Here is a 24,686-nt window from a genome sequence, read left to right on the forward strand (position 1 = left end):
TAACACTGAGGTTCACGACGGAGAGGAAGTGACTGTTCCAACAATTTCAGGGAGTATGACTGCTATTTCTATAGGCAGGCGACAAAAGGGCAAAGCTGCTTAAAACAAGTTTTTGAAAAAAAAGAAAAAAAGAAAGAAAATTAGAAAGAAAGGATCAGAGGCGACATTGGTTTTTAGCCTGAAGCGCTCATAAATCACTACCACGTGTCGCGAAGACTATTAGGGCTAGAGGTTCCGAGGGCTCTCAATTCCTTTAAAAAGATCTATCCATATACTATATACAGCATAGTTGCCAAACTTACGGAAGAATATATTACAATTAATCTAACGCATGTAACGTAAATTGGGGACCGTGGTTGGATTTATATGGGTCTTGTGTATTTGTATTAAAAATTTCAAGTCATTACCTGCAATACTTTGTTAGAAATTACCATATTAAATTTTACATGTTATCAAATGGAGAGTTAGAAACCTAAGCGAAGAGGTATCAGATCCCCTTAAAAGTGACTACAACGTATTGAAAACAGATAACAGACTGTCTTTAGCTCCCACTACTGTGAAAAATTACCTTCACGTTAATATAAATGTGGGTCCGTTGGAAGATTTTAGCCCAATCCCTGCTGCTATGAAATGGCTGGCCAGAAAGAAAAGGCGTTTTGAATTTGGTAGGAAGTAAAAGGAACAGCCCTGGTATGACGGTGTATTTGCCTTGGCAGAAAACAGACTGAGATAGCGTGATGATCACGGAAAAATGACAGTGAAATTCTTATGTAAGAAAAAGTGACTTTTTTCTTCCAGTGTGACTATTTTTCTTTTCAGTATTTTATGGTTTAATACAATACAATTAAATATGTATCCTAATGTGCCTTTAATTTTGTTTGCTCTGGATGCCAAAATTTTCCTAATAATAATAATAATAATAATAATAATAATAATAATAATAATAATAATAATAATAATAATAATAATAATAATAATAATAATAATAATAATAATAATAATTTTTTTGGTCGCAGTTAAACATGATGTACTGGACAGAACACTGATTATATGTCTAAAGAAATGCTGACTAAACTAGTTTCTCTATACTATATAAAATTTTTACCAGTGTGGAGCTGTGATTTCGTTGAATTTTAGGCCCTGCAATATGGTAGACGTCATGTCAGTACTTTGAAACAAAATAAGTAAGGGAACACTTGTACATACCAATTACTAACTAAAGATCAGCACTCTGACAATACGTTTTATTGGGAGCTAAAAAAATAACCGATTTAATTCCATATATTTATTATTATTATCATCTGCAGGATGGGAAAACACAACTTTTTTTCCTTCAAAAAATTAAGCTCTGGTAGTCGCAAATTAAGCTGTTCTAAGCCCATCCTCCGCATATTGAAAGCCGAGAATAATGTTTCAGGAAATAAAAATATAGAACCTTTAAATAAAACAAAATATGAAACTGAAAACTTCAAAACTGGATAAATACAAACAAGTTACGTAATTGGTTTTACCTTTCTTTTTTTCTAATCGAAGTTGATCCAATGAGAAGAAAACAAGTCGACCAAATCTACTATTGTTCGCTAGGCCCAGTAATTAAAATTCATAAGAAAGAACTGTAACTAAAATTTATCGGAAAAGGCGCTAAATTAGAAAACAGAAATAGGACTAATCTGCCAAATAGTAAATGTATAGATAGTACGATCTGACAATGAGATTGGTTATGATACCGATCAGTAGCGGATTTAGGGGGGGGGGGGCTAACGGGCTGAAGCCCCCCCCAAAATCATGTTTCAAAAATTCAAAATAAGCAATGAAAGTACAAACGGCTGACAATGTAAACTTACGTACATATATTCCATTCAAGAATAATTATTTTTCCAAATATATTTCATTATTTTAACACGCAGTAAGATCCATTATATTTTCAAGGGCTACTTTAGACAAGGCTACGGGGTCCTATGTAGAGTTGTTCTGACGCATGATTAGTGCCATACTAAAGAGTTCGATTAACATATGTTTCCTGCAGTAGTCAGACTTTTAGTATCACGCTAATCAACTTTAAAACGATTCTGCATAAGGCCCTACGGTGTCTACTTGCTACGTAACTGAGTACAGCCAGCCTCCGTAAAGAAGGAAGAAAACAATTACGCTTATCGTCCGTAGCACGCAGAGTTACATCGGAGTTCGGCAGTGGGTGTTATAGTGGGTGTCTCGTGTCTGGTAGTGCTCCGTGAGGAAGAAGGTTAAGTGGGCCTTGCTATACACTTACACTACACTTACACTTTCTGTTACATTTACACGTACACACATTCCCTTCCTTTTTACACGCTTTCTTTTTCATTTTATACCTCCCACTTACCCTTAATTTTTTGTCCTGTTCATCTTGGCTTTTCGCCCTCTTTCCCTGTCTGAACTTCTTTCCCGATTTTGACCTTTCCCTAACTTTGACTATTTTCCTGACTTGTGTCATTTCTTCCCGATTGTGTCCTGTATTTTATTCTATTTTGCTTTTGAATCATAAATCCTCTGTTTGAGGTACAAATTTGACCATTTAGCATTTGTAGCACATATGACTAGTGAGCTGGTACACCTACCTATTTGACTGATAATAGTCATAAGACAAGACAAGACAAGAGTTACATTCCCGCCATTCGAAAGAATTATATGTTTTTGTTTGAGCTTTCTGTTCTTTAAGATGTCGAAGCGTAAACAAATTGACTTAAAATCATTTTTAATCAAGACCGAAAAAAAGAAAAAAGCAAGTGGTGAAGAAGAACGTTTAGGTAATGATTCTTCCAGTGCTTCTTGTGAAACTATTCCAACTGGACTCACAGCTGCAGTGCAAGGTAAGATAAGCAGCTCTGACTTAAAACACGGTTCTGCAATGGACGACATTGGGAGTTTTGTAGGACAATGTGTAATTACAAATGAAGAAAAATACCACATTTTCACAAAAACATGGACACCAAATTCAAACTATCAATTTCCACTTGTCGTTGAGTCCGGTCAGAATCGTAAATTCAATATAAAGTGGTTAACCGATTTCCCTTGGTTGTCATATAGTAGAAAGAATGAAGGTGCTTACTGTAAGGTGTGTGTATTGTTTGGACCGGACGAAGCAGGAGAAAAACGAAAAACTCCTCTCGGGAATTTAGTGAAAACGCCGTTGAAAAAATATAAGCATGCGCTGGAAGTGTTTCGGGAACATGCAGGCAATGCTTATCACAAAAGTGCTATTGAAAAAAGTGTCAATTTTGTAAGAACTTTTGAAAACCCTGAACTTTCAATTGATGTATTGCTCAATGCTGAAGCCAAAAAAAGAATAACTGAAAACAGAAAGCGACTGATTCCCATTGTCAAAACCATAATGTTCTGTGGTCAGGAAAATATTCCTCTTCGTGGTCATCGTGATGACGGAATAATTGTACTTGACAAAGATACCAAAACAAATGAAGGTAAATTCAGGTCACTGCTAAGATTTCGTGTTGATGCAGGGGACATAGAACTTGAAAATCACTTGAAAACAGCGCCCAAAAATGCCACATTTATTAGTAAGACTATCCAAAATGAATTAATCCAGTGTTGTGGTAATATCATTGCAAAAAAAATCGCAAATGAAATACAAAAGTCGAAACTGTATTCTGTAATTGCCGATGAGACAACAGATGCCAGTTCTGCTGAACAATTGTCTGTGTGCATTCGTTATCTTGACACTGACTTATGTAAAGTGAAAGAAATGTTCTTAGGTTTTGTTCAAGTTAATGATATCACAGGTGAAGGTCTTGCAAAAAGTATTTTGAATAAATTTTCAGAACTAGGTTTAGATCTGTGTCACTTACGAGGGCAGTCATATGATGGTGGAGCCAACATGGCAGGAAAGGTAAAAGGGGTACAGAATAGGATCCGGGAACTTAATCCGTTGGCAATATATATGCATTGTGCTTCTCACCAGTTAAATTTATCTTTAACACACGCTTGTTCTGAACCAAGTATTAGAAATATGATAGGTACAGTGACAGAAGTAGTAAACTTTGTGCGGGACTCAGCCCAACGAATAGAAACGATGGCAAATTCAATCATCAGTCAACATCCTGAAGAAAAGAGGCACAAACTTAAAACTTTATGTGAAACTCGTTTTGTTGAACGCCATGATAGCATTATATTTTTTCTTCATGTGTTTGATTCTGTTGTTGCATTTTTAAATTGTGTAGATGAAAAAGTGCCATCGATAAAATCCGCTGGACTCCTGTCGTCTACTACGAGATTTGATTTTATTGTTGCACTTAACATTGTAGGCACAGTGCTTGGTCTTACTCTCTCACTTTCTCGCCAACTTCAGAATCCCTCTGTGGAGCTTCACCAGTGTTACACAATGATAGATAATATTTTGCATCTGCTTAAGGAGTACCGTAATGACAATGAACATTATGATACTATTTTTAAAAAAGCAGAGGAAATAGCAAAGCAAAATGGTGTTGTAATAGCATGTCCTCGTACAGTTAAAAGACAGGTACACAAATCTAGTGTAGAAGCATCAAATCCTCAAGAGTTCTACAGAAGGAATGTTTACCTTCCATTTTTGGACCACCTTATAAATGAATTGTCTTCCAGATTCTCATCAGTTCAATCTGATATTCTCCCCCTTTTTAAACTGTTACCAGCCTTTGTGAAAGAAGTTAAAGAAAATGATGTGGTTGAATCTGCTCGCAAATACTTGGAAGATTTTGATGATTGTGAAGTTGCACTAAAAAGTGAAGTGGCTCTTTGGCGTGAGCATTGGAAAAATAAAAGCAATCCATCTAATAGTGCAATAGAAGCATACAGTGACCCACTTACAGTGTTCTATCCCAATATAAAGAAAATTCTTCACTTACTATGTGTTCTACCTGTTACATGTCCTGCTGAAAGGAGCTTCTCCACTTTGAAATTGGTTAAGTCATATCTGCGGACAACAATGAGTGAAGATAGACTAAATGGACTTGCTCTAATGAACATTCATAGAGAAAATGTTTCCATTAGTGTTGAAGAAGTTATAGATCATTTTTCTCAATTGCATCCTCGACGAATGCAATTGTTATTTCAGTAAACCAGGTAAGATCAAATTAAGCAGTATTGCATTAGGCATAAATGTTGTTACTTCTTCATTCTATTTTGTATATTTGTTACAATGAGGTTGTACACCATGTTTGTAGTTCCTTATAATTATGGTTCCTTAATATAGCGTGTTTAGCACCATGTATAAATAATTTAGGAAGGTTTTTCTTCAATCGAACTAACTCATGGTGAAATATGCTTATCCAAGCCCCCCCCAAAAATATTTCCTGGATCCGCCACTGATACCGATATAAAATACTATATGTAGAATGTTTTATGATTGTAGGAGTCTGGGGGGGGGGAGTCTGGATGGCATTCAGGGAAGCAGGAGTAGCCACCAGGGGGGCGCTCGCCCCCCTTGCCCCCCCCTCTGGCGTCGTCACTGGTTATAAGTGACAAACGTACAATGAGGAAAATGTGGAAACATTTAACATACTTACGTTTAACGCTTAAATGTAACGTGTGCCTATGTGTTTTCAGAAGACAGCGATACTTTCCTACTCATAGTAAGTTTGTAGTGATCTATGAATAAAAGGAACAATTTTAAAAATGTGAGGGAATATCTTTTCCACAAGAGTTACAAAATGCGAAACTTTATTTGGAAAATGCGACAAAACGCGAAAAATGAAAAACGAAACGCGAAATTTTCAAATTCTTAGTGCGAAAAACTCGTGCCCCTACTCATGAAAAATTTGATTGCTTGAGTTAAAAATTTTCAGTATTTTCGTATGATGAAAACAGATAAATTACATCCCTGGTATAATCATGAAATGAAACTAACTAGTTTCAGTGTGCATAAACGCAACCATAAAATTAAACCATCTAGTTTAAGTAAGTATAAATATAACTGTGAAACGAAATAATTCATTTTCAATATGCATAAACATTAAGTATGTAGAAACAAATTCAGTTAGCAGAAAATATAGATTACAAGAGGACGAGAATTATTTTTACGGCGGGACTAAACTCGTCCAAATTTTATTCCATCGAATGTTAGTTGTCTTCACTAAGATGGTTGACGGTTGACTTCATACGTCATTCATCTTTCGTAATGGAAACTAATAAATATGGAATCAACTTCTGTTGCAAAACACTTAAATTGTTTATGTTCTTTCTTGATAAGTATATTGAAATACTTACTAGGGAAGTACATGAAGTGGTACGCGGGGATCTGCATGTGTTACATATCGTTGGAAATGTCACACCGACTATACTTCACAAGTGAAATATCTCGCTTGAATGGGGCCTGTAGGGGGCGTGGCGGCGATTTGAAGATCAGAGCAAGACTCGCTCCAAAACACCAGAAAACGTGGATAAAATAAGAAGCTATGACGTAATTGTTTTGAGACGTGGTATATATAGGTTTGAAAGATGGCTGAATACGAATCTGACATCAAATGTTTACAAATCAAAATGGCGGATCCAACATGGCGGACACAAATTACAAAGAAACATGCTATGAATCTGAAATCAGGTATATGCAGATATTCGACGTCGCTGTGTAATGAATCGGATGCTAAAAGTGTAAAATTCAATATGGCGGACAAAATGTAAAAAACTGCTGGAACTGAAAGCAGTAGAGGTTTTCGTGGTCGCGGTATACGAATTCAATGTTAAAAGTGCAAAATGCAATGTGACGCATCTAATATGGTGGAGAAAAGGTGCAAAAGTACAGAATGGACGTATGAGTATCGAGACGAGCCTGGGCTCCGTCTCGATCTTCTCTCGATTTGGAAAAGCACACAAGATCAAAATTACTTTCGGTATCAATACCATCCCTACTACGGAGAGTGGACATTTATCATACATATTGCTCACAAGTGTACACGACTTAATGTGAAACCGGAAAGAGAGTTATGGAGGCACAACGATATTTTAAACGCTTACTTTCACTGTCATTCGAATCTTCAGATGGTATATGAAAATAATTGCAACATACCCTACAGAGGCCATTCAAGCGAGATATTACAGATGTGAAGAGTAGTCGATGCAGCTTTTCAACGATATATAACACATGCCGATCCCTGCGTATCTCTCCGGCGGCGGGGGAGGGAGTTGGTAGTAAAATAATTATTGCCTATAATTGCAATCTGTTCATATCATAAAACTTTCATGTGCACTACAAAACCTGCCCTGCATTCTGTGCCTCAATGTTGGCATGATTGTATAGCAAAACACGTTCCCTGTTTATTGTAAAACATCATTTACTTTTCCCCTTATGCACTATAGGTATTTTTCTACTACATGTGTGAGAATAACATATGACCGTTCTGTACATATCTTTTTTGCATTTTGCGTCCGCCACATTCGATCCGTCATATTGCATTTTGTACGTTTAACATTGAATTCGTATTCAGCGACCACGTAAACCTCTATCTACCTGCTTTCAGTTCCATAGCAGTATTTTACATTTTGTCCGCCATTTTGAATTTTACACTTTTAGCATCCGATTCATTCCACAGCGACGTCGAATATCTGCATATACCTGATTTCAGATTCATAGCATGTTTCTTTGTAATTTGTGTCCGCCATGTTGGATCCGCCATTTTGATTTGTAACCATTTGGTGTCAGATTCGTATTCAGCTACCTTTCAAACATATATATACCACGTCTTAAAACAATTACGTCATAGCTTCTTATTTTATCCACGTTTTCTGGTGTTTTGGAGCGAGCCTTGTTCTGATCTTTAAACGGCCGCCACGCCCCCTACAGGCCCCATTCAAGCGAGATATTTCACATGTGAAGCATACTCGGTGTGACCTTTCCAACGATATATAACACATGTAGATCTCCGCGTACCACTTCATGTACTTCCCTAGTAAGTGATCTGCACAATGGACTGTAGGTTTCAGAACACAAGACTGTACATTAACAGTACATTGTGTAGTGAATTACGCAGATAATGGTGGTTTATTCCTTTAAATATGTAGATATACTTTACAATTCTTTAGGAAGAAATAATCCAGCAGAAATTCGAAATTGGAAAGCTTGTGTTTTGTCACTAGAATAGCTTCAAGATAGGAGTTCACTTTCCTAATGCTCCCTCTTCAATTTCACAGGGGAAAGATTATATTCATATTCGATTAAAGAATATCCATTGTTTGGAAACAAACGAATAATCGTGACATCGAGTACTTAAAAGAACCATGTACAAAATTTTTAACGTGATTGAGCTCCTGTCGTGCTCTCCCTAGCATCTGGGAGTAAGATTATAGTTTTGACTGTAAGTTCAGTTATTTTCTCATACAAGAAAGAAAGGAAAAATAATTGGGACTTTGGGTACCCTGAAGCTAGAGTAACATAACAAATTATCCATAAGACATGGATATTGAAGGCGAAGAGCCAAAACAGTGCTTCAGGTGGTAGTTCATATTTAGTCTAGGTACAATTTTTGTTTATAGTCAAATTCGTACTATTAGTCCCCATTTTTGATGCCACTATTTAGCAGAGTACCGACTCTACAAATGACACGTAACCGGGCGAATTGTACAACAGCAATAGGCAGTGCGTGTGAACAGTGACCCTATATGGGGATAGGGTAGCATGTGGGTGAAATAGAAATGATGATGAATGCATCAAACATAAACGCGGTAGTAGATCCCCAGACTGACGAAATATTCGGGAAGTACATGAGACAAGTGAAGTTGGTGATAGCAATTTTTGCCGGTTTCGAAAATTCAGAGATGATGATAGAAGCTGTCAAGATTAACCGCAGTTTGTGGTGAAGAACATCATGTCCGTGGGTTTTCTCGGGGTACTCCCATTTTTTTCCACAAATTCTTCCATCGTCATTCACTATTCGCCTCCCATAGTCTAAAGGGCTTAATCGTGGTACGTTAAACTGAAAGATTTCATTTTCATTTGAAGGTCAACAATGATCTTGACGTCCTGCAATGTTTTTCTGTGAGTTCTTGACAGCCACAAGAAACAGCCTGAAACCAACCTTAGTGGACACCTTCCAGGTACAAAGGACAGTAGTCAAAATGCTGCTCAAAGCGCTGGGTTTCACTACAAAATTCGATTTTTGGATTCCGCTGCTGAGAGCAATTCAACGAGAGTGACGACTTCCGACCTATGTTTCCTTGCTTTCCGTTACCGAAGTGATTAGATCTTGCCATGCGTTATCATAAGCGATGAGCAGAGGGTTATGCACCGAAAGATAAAGCATCGCAGGGCTCTGTGTCGCGTTCGTGAACCACCGCCATGGATGTCTAAACCAGAACTTCATACCAAGAAAATGTTGGTTAGTGTATGATGGTATGTGAAAGGAATAATTCACTAGGTCGTCTTGGAACCTAACCAAACTAAAAATGCGAGTTTCTACTATCAGCTGCTGGACAGACTGCACAGAGCATTGCAGTCGAAACAGCCAGACCTTGTTGATAGAACCAGCATTGAAGATGACCCTCAACGAGGAATGATAGTTGAAAAATGTCGCCGATTAACCGTAAGATAAATTGCTGAGGCAGTAAGCTTGTCAACAAGAATGGTTTACGATTTATCGTTATCTTGTATTGAAAGTATCGTGACTTATTTCGATAGTGCTTGGCAGTAGTGTATTTGATCTGTGCGCAAAATTTACTGTACCTCGATCATTTTCGGGAGAGGACACTTCTGACCTCCTCCTCCCCCGTTAAGTGATTTGTTTGTTGTACTGTTCTGTACGGAGGAATGATACGTAACGTTATGAATATTTAGTTATCTCCGCGAATATTAGTGGACATCAAAGACGGCATCTGTTCGTCGAATGTGCAAGAACAATCCAGATATTTTTGTGGTTCCTTTACAACCCTCAAACAGACGACAAATACATTAACGAATTTGTAGATAAGGAAAGTGTACAGTGTATATTTCGAAATCAAATTGGGTGACTAAGACAAATCCTGGACACCACATGAAGTATGCAGGATCTGTGTAGAAAATCTTAGACAGTGGACTAAGGGCCAAAGAAAACGTCTTAGTTTTGGAATCCCAACAGTGGCGTAACTACAATGGAGCAAGTAGAGCAGTTGCTTCAGGGCGCACAGTAAAAGGGCACAAGAATGAAGAAAAAGAATACGGAAAAGTGTTCCTTATGCGAAGAACATTTGAAAACATTTCAAAACGTACGCTATGACTATTAGCAGTTAATTGGCAACAGCCGATACTAGGGGTGGATCCAGGAATTTTTGAGGGAAGGCGCAGATCTGAAAAATAAACTTGAGACATTTTTCGATTAAAAATGTGGACTGCAGTGCTTCATAATAGTATTTATTTCTGCTCTTCTGTAGGCGGCATTGAAGAAAACCATGTTGTTCAACACGATAGAATCCAGGATTACCATGAACTGGAAACGCATACATTATCTGCAATGAGTGGAGAACGCACTCTGAATCTTCCTTTTGAGAGAAAGGTTAAATTTTTCCCACAGCCTTTGAACAAGCGCTTCAATAGGGACTAATTTATATATTTTACTCCTTATGCAGGGGCGAGAGATTTCCACGCCCCCTTTCTGGATCCCCACTGGGCGATACCCGGACAATAGGGTAGAGACCTGCACGGGCCGAATGTTTCGGCCCGAGCCCAATCCAGCCCGAACGTACCTAGGCCCGGCCCAGCCCGGGCCCGAAAAGATTTGGAGATTTTCGGTGCGAGCCCGGCCCGGCCCGATACGTTTTCTTAAATTTTTGGCCCAAGCCTGGCCCAGTCCCGATAAATTTTAAAAGTTTTTGGCCCCACCCCGGCCCGATAATTTTTTTTTAATTAGCTCGAGCCACAATCTTTCTCAAAATTTAGTACTAAATTTGACCTAACCTCAGAAACATTTTCTAAACTCTGGTTTACAACCTGACGCTTGCCTCCCGAATGGTACAATTGCCTCCTAGAACTTTGCCTGTCATCGAGAGAATAAAACCTCCATTCCCTGTAACAAAAATCTAACTTAATTGATTTTTAGCATAAAGTGAAGACGGCAATATTGTTTAGTGACAGGCAAAACATTCCCATCCCTTCTTGTTATATTTTGAGTTCAGTGAAGGCCAAGGTCAGAGCTCAATTTACCGCATAATGCCTGCAATCCTCTATACTGAAAGTGGAGCCGCTAAGCAACACAACACTGTAAATGCTATTGCATTCTTTGTAACATTTTTCACGGACACACTTCTTCAACGTTTGGCTTTATTCCAATTATCGTTTAACGAAAGCCAATAATTATTGAAGAATTGCAATTGATCGGCCCCAGCCCAGCCCGACCTGAAGAGAAATCAGTGTCGGCCAGCCCAAGCCCGGCCCAGCCCAAAGAAATAACAGTGTCGGCCCGCCCAAGCCCGGCCCGGCCCAAAGAAATAACAGAGTCAGCCCGCCCGGCCGTGCAGGTCTCTACAATAGGGATAAGTTAGAAAAAATATAAGTAAAAACTACATAGTTTTTATTTATAGGACATTTAGGTTTCTTAATAAAAATAACTTTGTATACTGTTAGTATATACACCGTAAGATGGGGTTACTTTGAACAAGATTTAAGGAATTTTAAAGAAGATAACGTAAAACTTACAAGCGTAATGATTTAGAACACTGTATTTTAAACATGTAATAGCTGGATATATAAGGAAAACATTAGTGCAATTTCATTAGTAAACATTCAGTATGACCATAGTTATTGAAATATAAACTTTGGAGCAAAGTAACCCCATAGGTTACTTTGCACAACATAAAAAAAGTATGTTTAACATACGAACATAAAGTTTCTGTGCAATATTTTCCCCTCAGTATTTATACATTTCACTTCGTACACAAAACTGCATGTAGTCTACAAATATTGATATTAGAATGAGGGTACCGATATCGATACTAAGTATGAATTACCAATATTTATAAAGAAAATTATGTATTTTCTAGTACCGGCACAGGAACTACGTTCTAATAGTTTAGCATATGTCCCACAAAAATGCCAACTCAGAACAGAAAAAAAAAATCCCCGTGAACTGATTTGCCCTGGTTATTCCTTACGACCAAGAATATCATCCCAACCGTAATCAGTGGAAGATTTACGGGATTGGGACTTTCAGACTGAAGTTCACCCAAATTGCATGATTTCTTTCTTTCTTTTTTCTTTTTTCTAAAAAGAATCTAATGTTAGTCATTCCTATACATATAAACTTCAAGCTCCCCCCCCAATTCTACTGATTTCTAAAAAAAAAGATAAAGCCTTTGTGAGTGAAGCCCCTCTCAAACTATTTTTCTGGATCCGCCACTGTTCATAATTTATTTTCCAACGAGAAATTCATTCCAGCATCTACCTAAATAGGAAGTTTACCTAAATTTAGAATTCAGGAGGTTCCAGTAGTAATAATTTCCTATCTAAGGGGTATTTTGGACCGGTGCAAAGTAACCCCGAGTAGAGCTGAAACCGCCTTCTCTCAGTTCTACCATTTCTATGGCTTTAAAACGTTTCACATTTCAATTTCAACTATTGCATCAAAGTCCCATTATACACAGTAGTATTCTACGAACCTGACTTAACTTTGACAGAAATTCTTGAACGTGATATCTTTCAAATTCTGGCGGCCTTTACAGTGACTCCTTTCCATACCTCTACAATAACATATCCTCCGGGTAATTAGAACTGATGTTAACCGCCAACATTATAGCCAAAATACAGTTAGATATTCTACCTTAGATTAAAACTTCCTCTTTGCAGTTGATGGTTTTACCGACAGGGGACTGTAAAACTTTTCATATTTTGTGCAATGCAATCCCTGATGTGCAAAGTAACCCCGTCTTATATATATATATAACGCAACAGCTGAAATGCGTGGGGCAGGGGGTAGGTATGAGTAAATCGATGATCAATCGATCCAGGGCGCAGTAAAACTAGTTAGGCCACTGAATCCCAATGGTGTGGCGAGATAGTCTAGGCTCTGTCCATAAGAGCTGTAGAAAAATTGGGGATGACAGCAGATCTCTTCAGAACCTGTTAAATGGTGATTAAACAATAAAAAAAAAATCGAAGGTAACACTTCTGCAACCGGGGCCTTCATTGCGAAATTCGATATTCAAGATGGCGCCCGCGCGCCAAGTACCAAATTATATTTAACCTGGGATATCTTCTCACAGAAACAAGCTAGAAACTTCGTTCTTGTATCAAATTAAAGAAAATAAATAGTAAAAGTAAGAAACCTGGGTATATTGTTTACATGTTGCCGCAATATTTAAAAATAGCGGTCATTTGGGCCAAAAATCAGTTTTCCCGCTTCTTTCTCTTTATTTCATTACAAATAGCTATGAAGCTATTACAAACATGAAAACGCAACCCAAAATAATTAAAAGAGCATAATGCTAGCTTTTTATTGTTACTAATTTCTTTAGTACATGTTAAAATATGACGGAGCTAATAAAGTTTAAGTGGCGCAGGGTGTAGCGTTTTTGGACTGCTTAACAAATTACGGGAAAAACACTCACTACGGCCAAAACTTTCGAAGCTATTACTTTTCAACAAATTAAAATAGTCAATTTATTTTATAAGTAAATTAAAGGTAATAGGTTGCTGTGTCGTGGGAAATGAAATAATAATGTTATTGCATTTATCAAGTATTATTATTTACATGTTTGTTCATATAGTATGTAGATCATGTAATTGTTATTCTATTTTGCTGACTCTGATCTCATGAGAATTTACTTTGATTTGATGATGGCATGATATGTTGTTGTGAGAGCTACTAATAGTTAACGTAAAGTCTTTTTAGTTTCAAAATTTTTACAAACGTATGGATTTAGGTGTGCTTTAGAGAATATTTACATATTTCTTTTCAGAATATAATGTAAAATTACTGACACAACATAAATACTAAAAATAATATTTAAATTTTTCAAATATTTTAGCTAGTGCTTGAGAGCAATATTTGTATATTTCTTGTAAATTGAGAAATTACAGGATAAAATAAAACTACTCACACTCAACACCGTAAAGTTATTAAAATAAGAAGAGATAATTTTCTAGAAATGAATCTTAATGTAATTCTTTTAGATAATTTTCTAGAAATAATGGCTTCACTAAGAGGACCTGCTTCTTTAGAAAGTATATGGATAGGAATAATTTCTGATGCAGATTTTCTCATCCATAGTTCTGCCAATCCTTGGATTTCAAAGGTTGAGAAATAACGTAGCAGATGTACAAGAACATCTGTCATTGGAAATCACTAAAATACGTTGAATATTTTTCCTGACACAATGCTCGATGTGAAGAATTATTCTTAAATCTGCTTCTTCTATTGGCCTTTTTAACTGTTCGTGCAATTTTGGAACATTTGAAGAGGAAGTGACAGATATAGCAGGAGTTTCACCATTTTCAAGTAGTAAACCACTCATATACATTTCAAAGGGAATAGACATTGCTTTTGTGCAGAGGTAGTCTTTTAAAACATCTTGAATTTCAATTTTGTTTTCCGAGGAAACCCAAAATCTGTCCATTTGTACTGGTAGGGATGTGGTAGGTGACAGATTTGTTACTAGCATAGGTGAGACGGTTACCCTTCTCTGTCTTTCCACATTTTTCACTGAGGTGGTTAGATAGCTATCAAACACAAAATCCTCGCGGGTGCATGTGCAAACACTGCTACAGCTCCTGAAGAATACATCAAACAGACCAGCAAATGTTTGTAAGCCTTTCACTCGAGTTTTACGAAGTTGATTCATGACATCAACAATAATTGTAGTATTCATTGGTGAATGGTCTTCAAAGATGTACTCAGACGGTTCCAACAACTTCTGCAGAGTAGACATTAGTTCCGATTTGTTTGTCTCGGTGGTTGCACCCAAATTGTCCAGCAATGTGGTGGAGTGGCACAGGTCATGTCGCAATATATCATCTAACAGTAGCCCTCTCTCCTTAGCGATGTTTACCAGTCTCTGCACAGAAGCCAGCGATTTGACAGGTGACATCTTGGAAGAAGTGAAAGATGACACTACTTTATTTTCTTGACGGAATTGTGGAAGTTTTCGTCTGTGAATGGTCTTCGACAACGGAGTTGTTTTGTACAAAAACCGCTTATTTCGGAATGCCACATAAGCTTCATGGCCACGTGTCAGGCAATTCAGGATTTCTTCTGCATCAGAGTCTAGTACGACTTCATTCGACATGAAATGGTGCAACTTCACAGGACTGTGTACCTTGTACGGATTTTCTCTGCGCTCCATAAATTCTACTATCCTGTTAATACAGTTACGAACTTCATCACCTACATTGCCAAGGAACTCATGATGAATTTGCAAGTCATAGTCTGTTTGCGATATAGGCCTACCAAGAATCTGACTGAAGGTTTGACGTATTGAAAGTACTTCGTGGTATGACAGTTCCCACTCCGTAATATAGTTCTTTCTGCGCGTCTGACCCACAATTCCTCCCGATGATTTCTTAGATCTATTTATAGTTTGCTCAAGTGCCATTTCAGCTCCAACTGCGCTAAATACATTGTTCGTTCTTCTGACTACGAAGTGACCATTCATGAACTAAGCATTTATTTCTGGGTGTTGAGTCTCCAAATTCTTCATTTGCTCAAGATAGAGGGACGCCCACCGCAGGTAATTAATTCGATTGAATGCCATGAATATCGGAAGCAACTGCTGTACAGTATATAGATGCAGCGGCCAGTCTTCTTCTCGGTCAGCTCTTATAAGGCTTCTAAGCAGAAATACTAGATGTAGAAACTGTTCAAGGTAGCGGCATTGCTCTGAAATTGAGCAGAGTTTCTCTGAAAAGTTCTGCAAAGCCTTCGATATTTCTTCTGAATTACTGACCAACTCCATGAACTGATAGGAAGCACGTTCAGCTTGCCTTTCTTTCATAATAGTCACAGTATCAACGAACTGCTGGATGACAGACGTATAACATTCAGCTTCTTCTTCCAGGAAGGCCTTCCACTTTAGCATAAATACAACATCTGCAATCATAAACATGCCTCTCACTGCCCTAACATAGTTAGTTCCCTTTAGAATACTCTCCGTCACTTTGGGCCTCTCTCCGTCACAAAAACAGAATTTTCTATGAAAAGAGACTCCAAACCACTACCAGAAATAAATGATTAGATATAAATATTCTCATTAACCTAATTTCGAAGGCCGAAATTATCTTCCAATTGGTTTTTAGAATTTTTATCGTCTTATTGTATAAAAGCTGCAACTCTTCCCTTCAGAAACTATTGATAACACTGTACAACAACGAAAATGTAAATTGAACAAAATCAGCTAATTCTTATTGATTTTGTGGTGCTGATCACGAATTTGAAAGTTATTTTCCAATATTAGCTCTACTTTTCGTTTTAAAGGCATGTCTAATAATAACGCTTTAAAAATAAATATATTCGCTTCGTTTGGGGTAAAATGTTACACTGATCCGGCAACACTGGAGAAACTATATGAACGCTTGGTTTCATTGTGTTCCTTATCTCAGTAGTGTTCTGCTATTGTTAGAAAAGACAGGTTTAGTGCAGTTATCAGCGTTTTGGGTGTGACGTTTGTGTAGTGCAGGACATAAAAATACAACTACAAGTACGCAAAAATACTGGTATTTCGAATGTATATTTTTAAATAGTTGTCAGAACTATTTCAAGTGACATTTTGAGGATTTCAATAAACAAAAATGCCGCGAAATTGTGTAAACAGCGCGGATAGCTTCTGCTACGTGTGTGGGGAAGTGACATTTTCCTCACAAAAGCCGACTATAACACCACTAATAAGAAAAGCCTATCAATATTACTTTGGTTGTAAAATCGGAGACCAAGATAAATCTTGGGCACCCCACATTGTGTGTAACACTTATGCCAGCAATCTAAGAAATTGGATTAATGGGAAGGGGAGGTCAATGCCTTTTGTAGTGCCCATGATTTGGAGGGAGCCAAGCGACCACATCAGAGACTGTTATTTTTGTATGGTTCCTTCCGTCAAGAAGGGAATTTCCACGAAGAAGAAGCGGGCCTTGATCTATCCTAACATTCCTTCTGCAATGCGCCCTGTTCCACATGGAGAACTACTACCTGTTCCTGACCCACCTAAAGAATACGATCGTTTTTCTGATGATGGTCAAGAATCAAGTACTTCGAAGGACCCTACGTTTGTTGTAGAAGAACCTCCATGTGAACCACATAGACTTACTCAAGAGGAACTAAGTGATCTAATCAGAGACTTGGACCTCTCGAAAAGCAAAGCCGAAATTTTAGCATCACGCTTAAAGCAATGGAATTTATTGCAGGAAAAAGTAAATATTTCAGTGTATCGGAATAGGGAGAAGATGTTCACTTCATTTTTTACTATGGAAGACACACTTGTGGAATGTACAGATGTAAATGGTCTCATGAGGGCACTTAAAATTAAGTACAAACCTACGGAGTGGAGGCTCTTTATAGATTCGTCCAAGGTGAATTTAAAGGCAGTGCTTTTACATATTGGAAATGAACTTCCTTCAATTCCTGTAGGTTACGCAGTTCATATGAAGGAATCTTATGAAAACTTGAAACGTTTACTTCAAGCCATTAAATATTACGATTTTCAGTGGCTCATTTGTGGTGACCTTAAAATAATAGCACTGTTGCTAGGTATGCAGTTAGGGTATACAAAATATTGTTGGTTTATATGTGAATGGGACAGTAGAGATCGTGGATCTCATTACCGCAAAAGTGATTGGAGTACCAGAGAAACTCTTCAGCCGGGAGTGAAAAATGTGCAGCATGAACCATTGGTAGTTGAGTTGAGTTGATTTTAGTTTAGCGTCCCTTTCAGCAGCGAGGCTATATGAGACGTGGACCCAGGCCCGTATCCAGGGGGTCTAGGGGGGCCGGTCCCCCTAAATTTCCGCGGGCCCTCCTTAAATTTTCACGGTAGGCTTGCAAATGAACTATAATATGGTGATGAACTATAATATAGTTAGATCGGGCCCCTCCTAACTTCGGCCGGCCCCCCTACATTTTTGAGCTGGCTACCGGCCTGCGTGGACCTACTGATTAACGTGGAATACGAACCACATGAGCTCCTGCCGGGAAACGAACCCGCACTGGTAGATCGTAACCGAATTTTGCTTCCCCCTCTACATATTAAATTAGGTCTTATGGAAAAAAGTTTTGTTAAGAGCATGAACCAAGAGGATGAGGCCTATAAGTACCTAAGAGGACAATTCCCTCGATTAAGTGATGCCAAAGTTAAAGATGGTGTTTTCATAGGGCCACAGATTAGGCAACTATTCAAAGATCACAAGTTCGACGAAATTCTCCAAGGTGAGGAGAAAGCTGCGTAGGAAAGCTTGAAGAGTGTTTGTTCACAGTTCTTGGGAAGACACCGAGCAACAAATTACAAACAACTGGTAGCAAAGTTGTTATTGTGCTACGAAAATCTTGGTTGCAATATGTCTCTGAAACTTCACTTTCTTCATTCACATCTAGACTTCTTTCCCGAAGATTGTGGAGTAGTAAGTGACGAACATGGTGAGCGTTTCCATCAAGATATTGCAGCCATGGAGAAGAGATATGAGGGAAAGTGGAGTTCTAACATATTGGCCGACTACTGTTGGACTATTGCAAGGGATGCTCAAGATGTAACCTACAAAAGGCAAGCCAAGCGAAGACGCTAAAAATAAAATAAACATAGCAGCTACTGTTGTACAAGGGATCACTTGAAACTTTTGTCTACATTGCAGTGTAGTTCTTGCACAAAAAGGTATTTGTACATATTTTTCATGTTTTGATGTTAATACTGATTTTTATTACGGAATTGTTAATGTTTAACTTGACCACGGTTACTTTATTTTCTGTATCGCTGTGAAACTGGTATTTGCGCAATTTTGAAAAAGAAAGTACAAGGGTATAGAAAGCTATAGGTTAGGGTACTTCTTAACTCCCCAGCTTATCACATCACAGTGAAATAGATTAAAAAAAAGTGAAATGTAGGTTTTTACAAGGATTTTGCTTAAATGTTCTATAAATATTAATACATTTGTATATTTACAGCTACTGTTGTACAAGGGCGTTTTTTTCACAACCTGAGCTAGGAAAATTCTTCTAATATCATTTCCTTTCATATTATGCTTAAATAAATGTAAAAATCGCAATTTCAAAGAATTTACACACTTTCGATCAAAATTTGTTGAACAGTGTTGTTGATGTCTAAATCATACAATTCATGAGAAGTTGTCAGTGTGTTTTGAATTGATGTAGATTGTAACTTTCTTTGGTATTTCTTCAATTCCTGAGATGGAAGCAAGGATCGAAGATGACTGGAGGTCTTGCTAATACCGACTTCCGACAATTTCGGTTTCGATGGCACTTTTGTTGGCACCTCCTGGAAAAGCACCATGACTGTATTGTGGCTCCCATGGATTCCTGACAGAGTAGCTTCTTCATGGTCAAAATTGTCCATAGCTCCTATCGTGAAACTATCACCCTGAAAGTGGCTTGGAAAAGACAAGGTGGAGAAAAATGCCTTAAATGTATATTGTGCAAGGTTGCTTCGTGCTTGCATGATTTCTTTATAGCCAACTGACACACCTAATTTGTTCATAGTTGAGATCAGTTGCCTGCTTTCTCATGAATTGAATGTGACACCATCAAATGCATGGGGGTTGCTTTCCTACCACGATGTACATTATAGAATAAAATCTGGAAGATTGACTTCAATACATTCTGCAAATTTAGATTTTGTTTGAAAATTCTTCAAGATCATTTTCACTGTCTTCATCAGTGATATGTAGATCTTGGCTTGAGTCCGCAGATATGATGTTCAGCTTGTTCACTTGTAGCACTTCTGCTAGGAAATCCAAAACAAGTTGAGGAATTCTAGTTGTTGACCAGGACTTATGAAGTTGCTGACTGTCCCCAAATTCTCCTTCAATACCGAAATTGTGTGAAGGAGAGCCATTCGTACTTCTTTCGCTGCACTCAAGTATATTGATCGATCTCAGTTTGTCGGCTACTTCTTCGGCACTAAGTAATGAGCTGAAAACTAGAATCGGTTTATTTCTTTCCGAAGGCTTCGAAAACCTGACTTTTTCTCCGAAAACTCTTAAGATATAAAGTTTAACTTCGTTGTTATTAAAAGTCAGCTCACTGTTTCCATTAATAAAATCTCGAATTTCCGACAACGTCAATCCACAACCTTCATCTAATAGTTTCTTGATTATTGGTGCTACTTCAGTGGTGCCCACCCCCCTTATGTCCATGACGCACCCCCCAATTGTCTACCCGTAGGTGTTCTTCCATGAAGAAAATCTTCTTTTCGATTAATTTTTACACTCCGTCAAACATATTTATACAGATTTTTACCCCCCCAAACATTTCAATGACGCACTTTGCGCCATAGCCCCCCCTTGTGGGCACCCCTGGCTATTTTATTAAACACTTCACTTTTATTAGTTTTCTTAGACTCGGTAGTTACGCCATCTGATTTCTGAGAACATTTATTAAACTTTAGAAGATAGTACTCAAGACAAGTCTTATGACAATATAGATCTGCACCGAAAACAGAAAATTCATCCTCCAAGTCACAAGTTCTAGTAAACACGTCATCTTTAAAGAACATTTTTGCTGATAAAAATGTAATTGCACGATTTGATTCACACATTCTATACTTTTGTTTATTTCCGTTGTGTTTCTCTTTCCCACATACTACACATAAAATATTTCTTGCTTTCTTGTTTGAAGATGGTGATTGTCGGGCTGGAATATCTATTCTCATTTTCCTTGGTATTGGCTCAGATTGAGATTTTATTGAACTTTGATCCAGTTCTGTAGTTTCACTACTTTCTTGTTTCCTTTTCTTTCGTAACAACAGATTCTTGTTTGTAACATGCGTTATTACAATGATACACAAATTCTGCACCTGGCTGAAGATCCTTAAGTCTTTTCAGAACATCATCCTTGCGAATTTGAATCGCAGCTATAATAGCTTCTCTCCCTCGGAAAGACGCTGTTGTCTTACCGGAAGATTTGTCACAATTCTGGCAAATGATGCAGGCATTTACGTCTAACATGGATACAGAGGAAGGGGACTCCCGGGATAGGAAGATGCCAAACAGGTTTTCTGTAGTCATTTTTTAGGAGATTAGTGCCAACTATGAATTTTTATTATTCCACTGGCCACATCAGAGTCTGTAAAATAAAACAGAATAATAATTACGTGAGCTACTCACTATATGAACAAACATGTAAATAATAATACTTGATAAATGCAATAACATATATTATTTCATATCCTCCGACAGAGTAACCTATTATCTTTAATTTACCGATAAAATGAATGGACTATTTTAATTTGTTGAAAAGTAATAGCTTCGACAGTTTTGCGCGGAATGAGTGTTTTTCCCGTAATTTGTTAAGCAGTCCAAAAACGCTACACCCTGCGCCACTTAAACTTAATTAACTCCGTCATTTTTTAAGATGTACTAAAGATATTAGTAACGATAGAAAGCTAAGATTATGCTTCTTTAATTATTTTGGGTTGCGTTTTCATGTTTGTAATAGCTTCATAGCTATTGGTAATGAAATGAAGAGAAAGAAGCGGGAAAACTGATTTTTGGCCCAAATGACCGCTATTTTTAAATATTGCGGCAACATGTAAACAATATACCCAGGTTTCTTACTTTTACTATTTATTTTCTTTAATTTGATACAAGAACGAAGTTTCTAGCTTGTTTCTGTGAGAAGATATCCCAGTTTAAAAATAATTTGGTACTTGGCGCGCGGGCGCCATCTTGAATATCGAATTTCGCAATGAAGGCCCCGGTTGCAAAGTGTTACCTTCGATTTTTTTATTGTTTAATCACCATCTAACAGGTTCTGAAGAGATCTGCTGTCATCCCCAATTTTTCTACAGCTCTTATGGACAGAGCCTGGATTAAGAGCAGCATAAGCATGTAAATGTCTGCTCCTTTTGTATGGTAAATGCATCTCGTATGGGCAAATATTCTAAACACCCCTCGGTAAACTAATCTGTCCTAGGCTAAAGACCTGTTCCACATAGCATAAAATTCTTCTTCCTATATTCAGCACGTTTGCAAGTTCTAGTGACGACGACGTTTGCTGTGTCAACACAAATGCAGAAATTAATGATGAGGAAATTGTGATGTAAGACAATGAGTCCAATTTGTGCAAGCCTTTCGTTCAAGCAGAGTTAAATGATCTCATTCGTGATCTTGATCTACCAAAAACATTAGCAGAATTACTTGGTTCAAGACTAAAAGAAAGAAATACAGCATGCTTATCAATGAATGGTGCGGTTTTAAAAATTAATAATACATCTACTTATTACCTTATGTGGGCAAACCTTACAGCATAAGCAGCGGCAACTGTCTAAGTTTCTGATGTATTAATCACAATCCTTCAATATGTGCATCCTTGGCCACACCACACACATCTACACTACCGTACGGTAATCAAATTCTTCCTATACTCCGCGTACATAGTCCGCCGTGATAGTCTGTAGTGCATGCGGTATCCGATCACAAACTTCCTGAAGTGACACGGGCATTTGCGGTACATAAACTCTATCTTTAACAAACCTCCAAAGAAAGAAGTCGTATAGTGTTAAATCCGGCGAAGGAGGTGGCCAGGGGAGAAGATCTTTTGTCTTCTGTTGCAGCACGTCCAATCCAGTGATGGTGAAGAACACGATTAAGAAGCTCTCGTACATTTCTGTGAAAATGAGGCAGAGCAGAGTTGAATTTTGGAAAATGAATATATCCTTACTTTCTTTAATGATGAAGTAAAAATTGAAACTGTCCGAAGGTTTTTCTTGTGGGTGGACACTAATTCCATTAAATATATCTTGTGAAAACGTAGACGGCATAAAGTCGGCATACAGCGGATGGAACGACCTCGACAAATGATGGTTGTAAAGACGGTTTTCCGACCATGAAAAAGGTAAATGTATGAAAAGAAATGTAGTAAAGGGACTGCTCGTAAAGGGTATATGAGAAGTATTTTTTTAAAATTAAATTATAAGTACGAGAGGATCCTTGACAAACATTTTGTAAGAGAACGGCAAACAGCGGAACAACGGAAACAGCGGAAACACACGGAAACACACGGAAACGCTGGCGGCGTGCCCACAAGTAAAGGAGCCGAAGGAAGGTCGGCCAACAGCGGACGGACTGACCACGACAGAGATGCTCGGACAGGCACCGAAACGCTGGCGGTTCGCCGACTAGTAAGATAACTCTTGTACTATAGGACCTGCGAGCGGAACAGTACATGGAAAGTAAGTTTTACAGCTAATACAGTAAGCTGATGATCCTTTTAAAACGAGTCGGAAAAGGATCGGCAGACAGTGGACGAAACGACTGCGGCAGTTAATGCTCAAATCTGCCTCCCCCATTGACAATTTGCCGCCATCGATGGTGGACCGCCTCCTACTTCAGCGGCCAGGCCGCCAGCACAGGCGGTATCAAGGCTGGATGTGGGCATTTCCCGCTTATGACGTTTTGCAGGTCTTTTCCGATGTTGGCCCGCCAGCGACGATAACACCTTTGCCGCTGAAGAGCCTGATTGGAGAAATCGTCGTCTGGTCGCGCTGCCTGTATGTGCAGTTCCTGTTATTCATTTGTCACATGGTGATGCAGTGAGATTGGAATGCTTCAAACAAAGAGTGTTTATTCTTATAGTCAGTGTCTTCAAACGTTTACAAAAGAATGTGAGTGAAACAGACTATGTCCGCACACTGCTAATTACAACACCTATCAATAGGTGAAGATGAAGGTGAGTTTACAAGTGGGAAAAGAGTTTTTGTGTGATAAAAATGTTCGTTCATTATACTGTAGTTCTCTGGCAATTGTACCAAGTTGCTGATTAAGCAAATATGACGAAACATGATGTGGAAGTGGCCCCTGGTGGGGAAGACGACGAATAATCTAAATATTAACCGGCTAATAGTATTCCATGTGAAACCTGAGGAATCGTGGCCTGAGTACGAAGTGGAAGAGCTATCTATACATGTGGTGAGTTAATTTAATATTATGCATATACATTTCAAATTGTTAAATTTTATATGTTGTGTTACATATGTTAATTGTTCCTGCGCATGAAAAAGATTCGGTTATAGCAGTGCTATTCAACCGGGGGTACGCGTACACCTGGGGGTACGTGAAGATGTTTCTGGGGTACGTAATCCAAAATAAACATATTTCCAATAATTATTGAATGATTATAGTTGGGGAAAATCCCCCTCAGTAGAACTGGATGTCTCCCGTATGTTTTGAAATTTCCCATGTCTTTTTTCGGATGTGCACTTTATCCCCCTGTAAATAGTCTTGTGATTGGCACACTGATTGCCCCTTTGTTGAGTCTCTATTTGTCTTCCTTTTTACTCAACAGAACATGTGTAGTAAGTTTAATAACTTCATTTCTTAACAGTTCGATTTGATTTCTTTTAAGCAGCTTCAGGGGTTTACAATTAGATGGCAAACTGTGTCAAGTGGTACGCGAGAAAAGAAAGGTTGAATAGCACTGTGTTATAGTATGTTCCCGCGCAATAGAACGTTGGATTGCATTGCATAAACCTTTCCGGATCCTGGCTTTTTGGGCTATTTTTTAGACTTTCAGTCAAGCAGCTACTGTATCGTCACTATTTATCCTAGGATC

At 38.1% G+C, this 24,686-nt stretch overlaps 1 protein-coding gene across 2 annotated transcripts in view; it reads left to right on the plus strand.

The window, feature by feature from the left end:
* Positions 1-2,216: 2,216 nt before the first annotated feature.
* Positions 2,217-24,686, plus strand: part of LOC145685996 (inactive pancreatic lipase-related protein 1-like) — a 76,017-nt gene continuing 53,547 nt past the window's right edge. The window contains exon 1 of one of the 2 annotated variants that reach the window (XR_014131505.1): positions 2,217-5,091. Coding sequence is in view for 1 of the 2 variants with exons in the window: in XM_081758809.1 (XP_081614935.1) it covers positions 2,696-2,846 (151 nt within the window). In the remaining variant the exon portion in view is untranslated. The remainder of the gene's footprint in view (positions 5,092-24,686) is intronic. The other variant, XM_081758809.1, reaches the window with a different exon arrangement.

This window comes from Thermobia domestica, chromosome 5 (assembly GCF_964235325.1).
Source record: "Thermobia domestica chromosome 5, izTheDome1.hap1.1, whole genome shotgun sequence".
Taxonomy (NCBI): Eukaryota; Metazoa; Arthropoda; class Insecta; order Zygentoma; family Lepismatidae; genus Thermobia; species Thermobia domestica.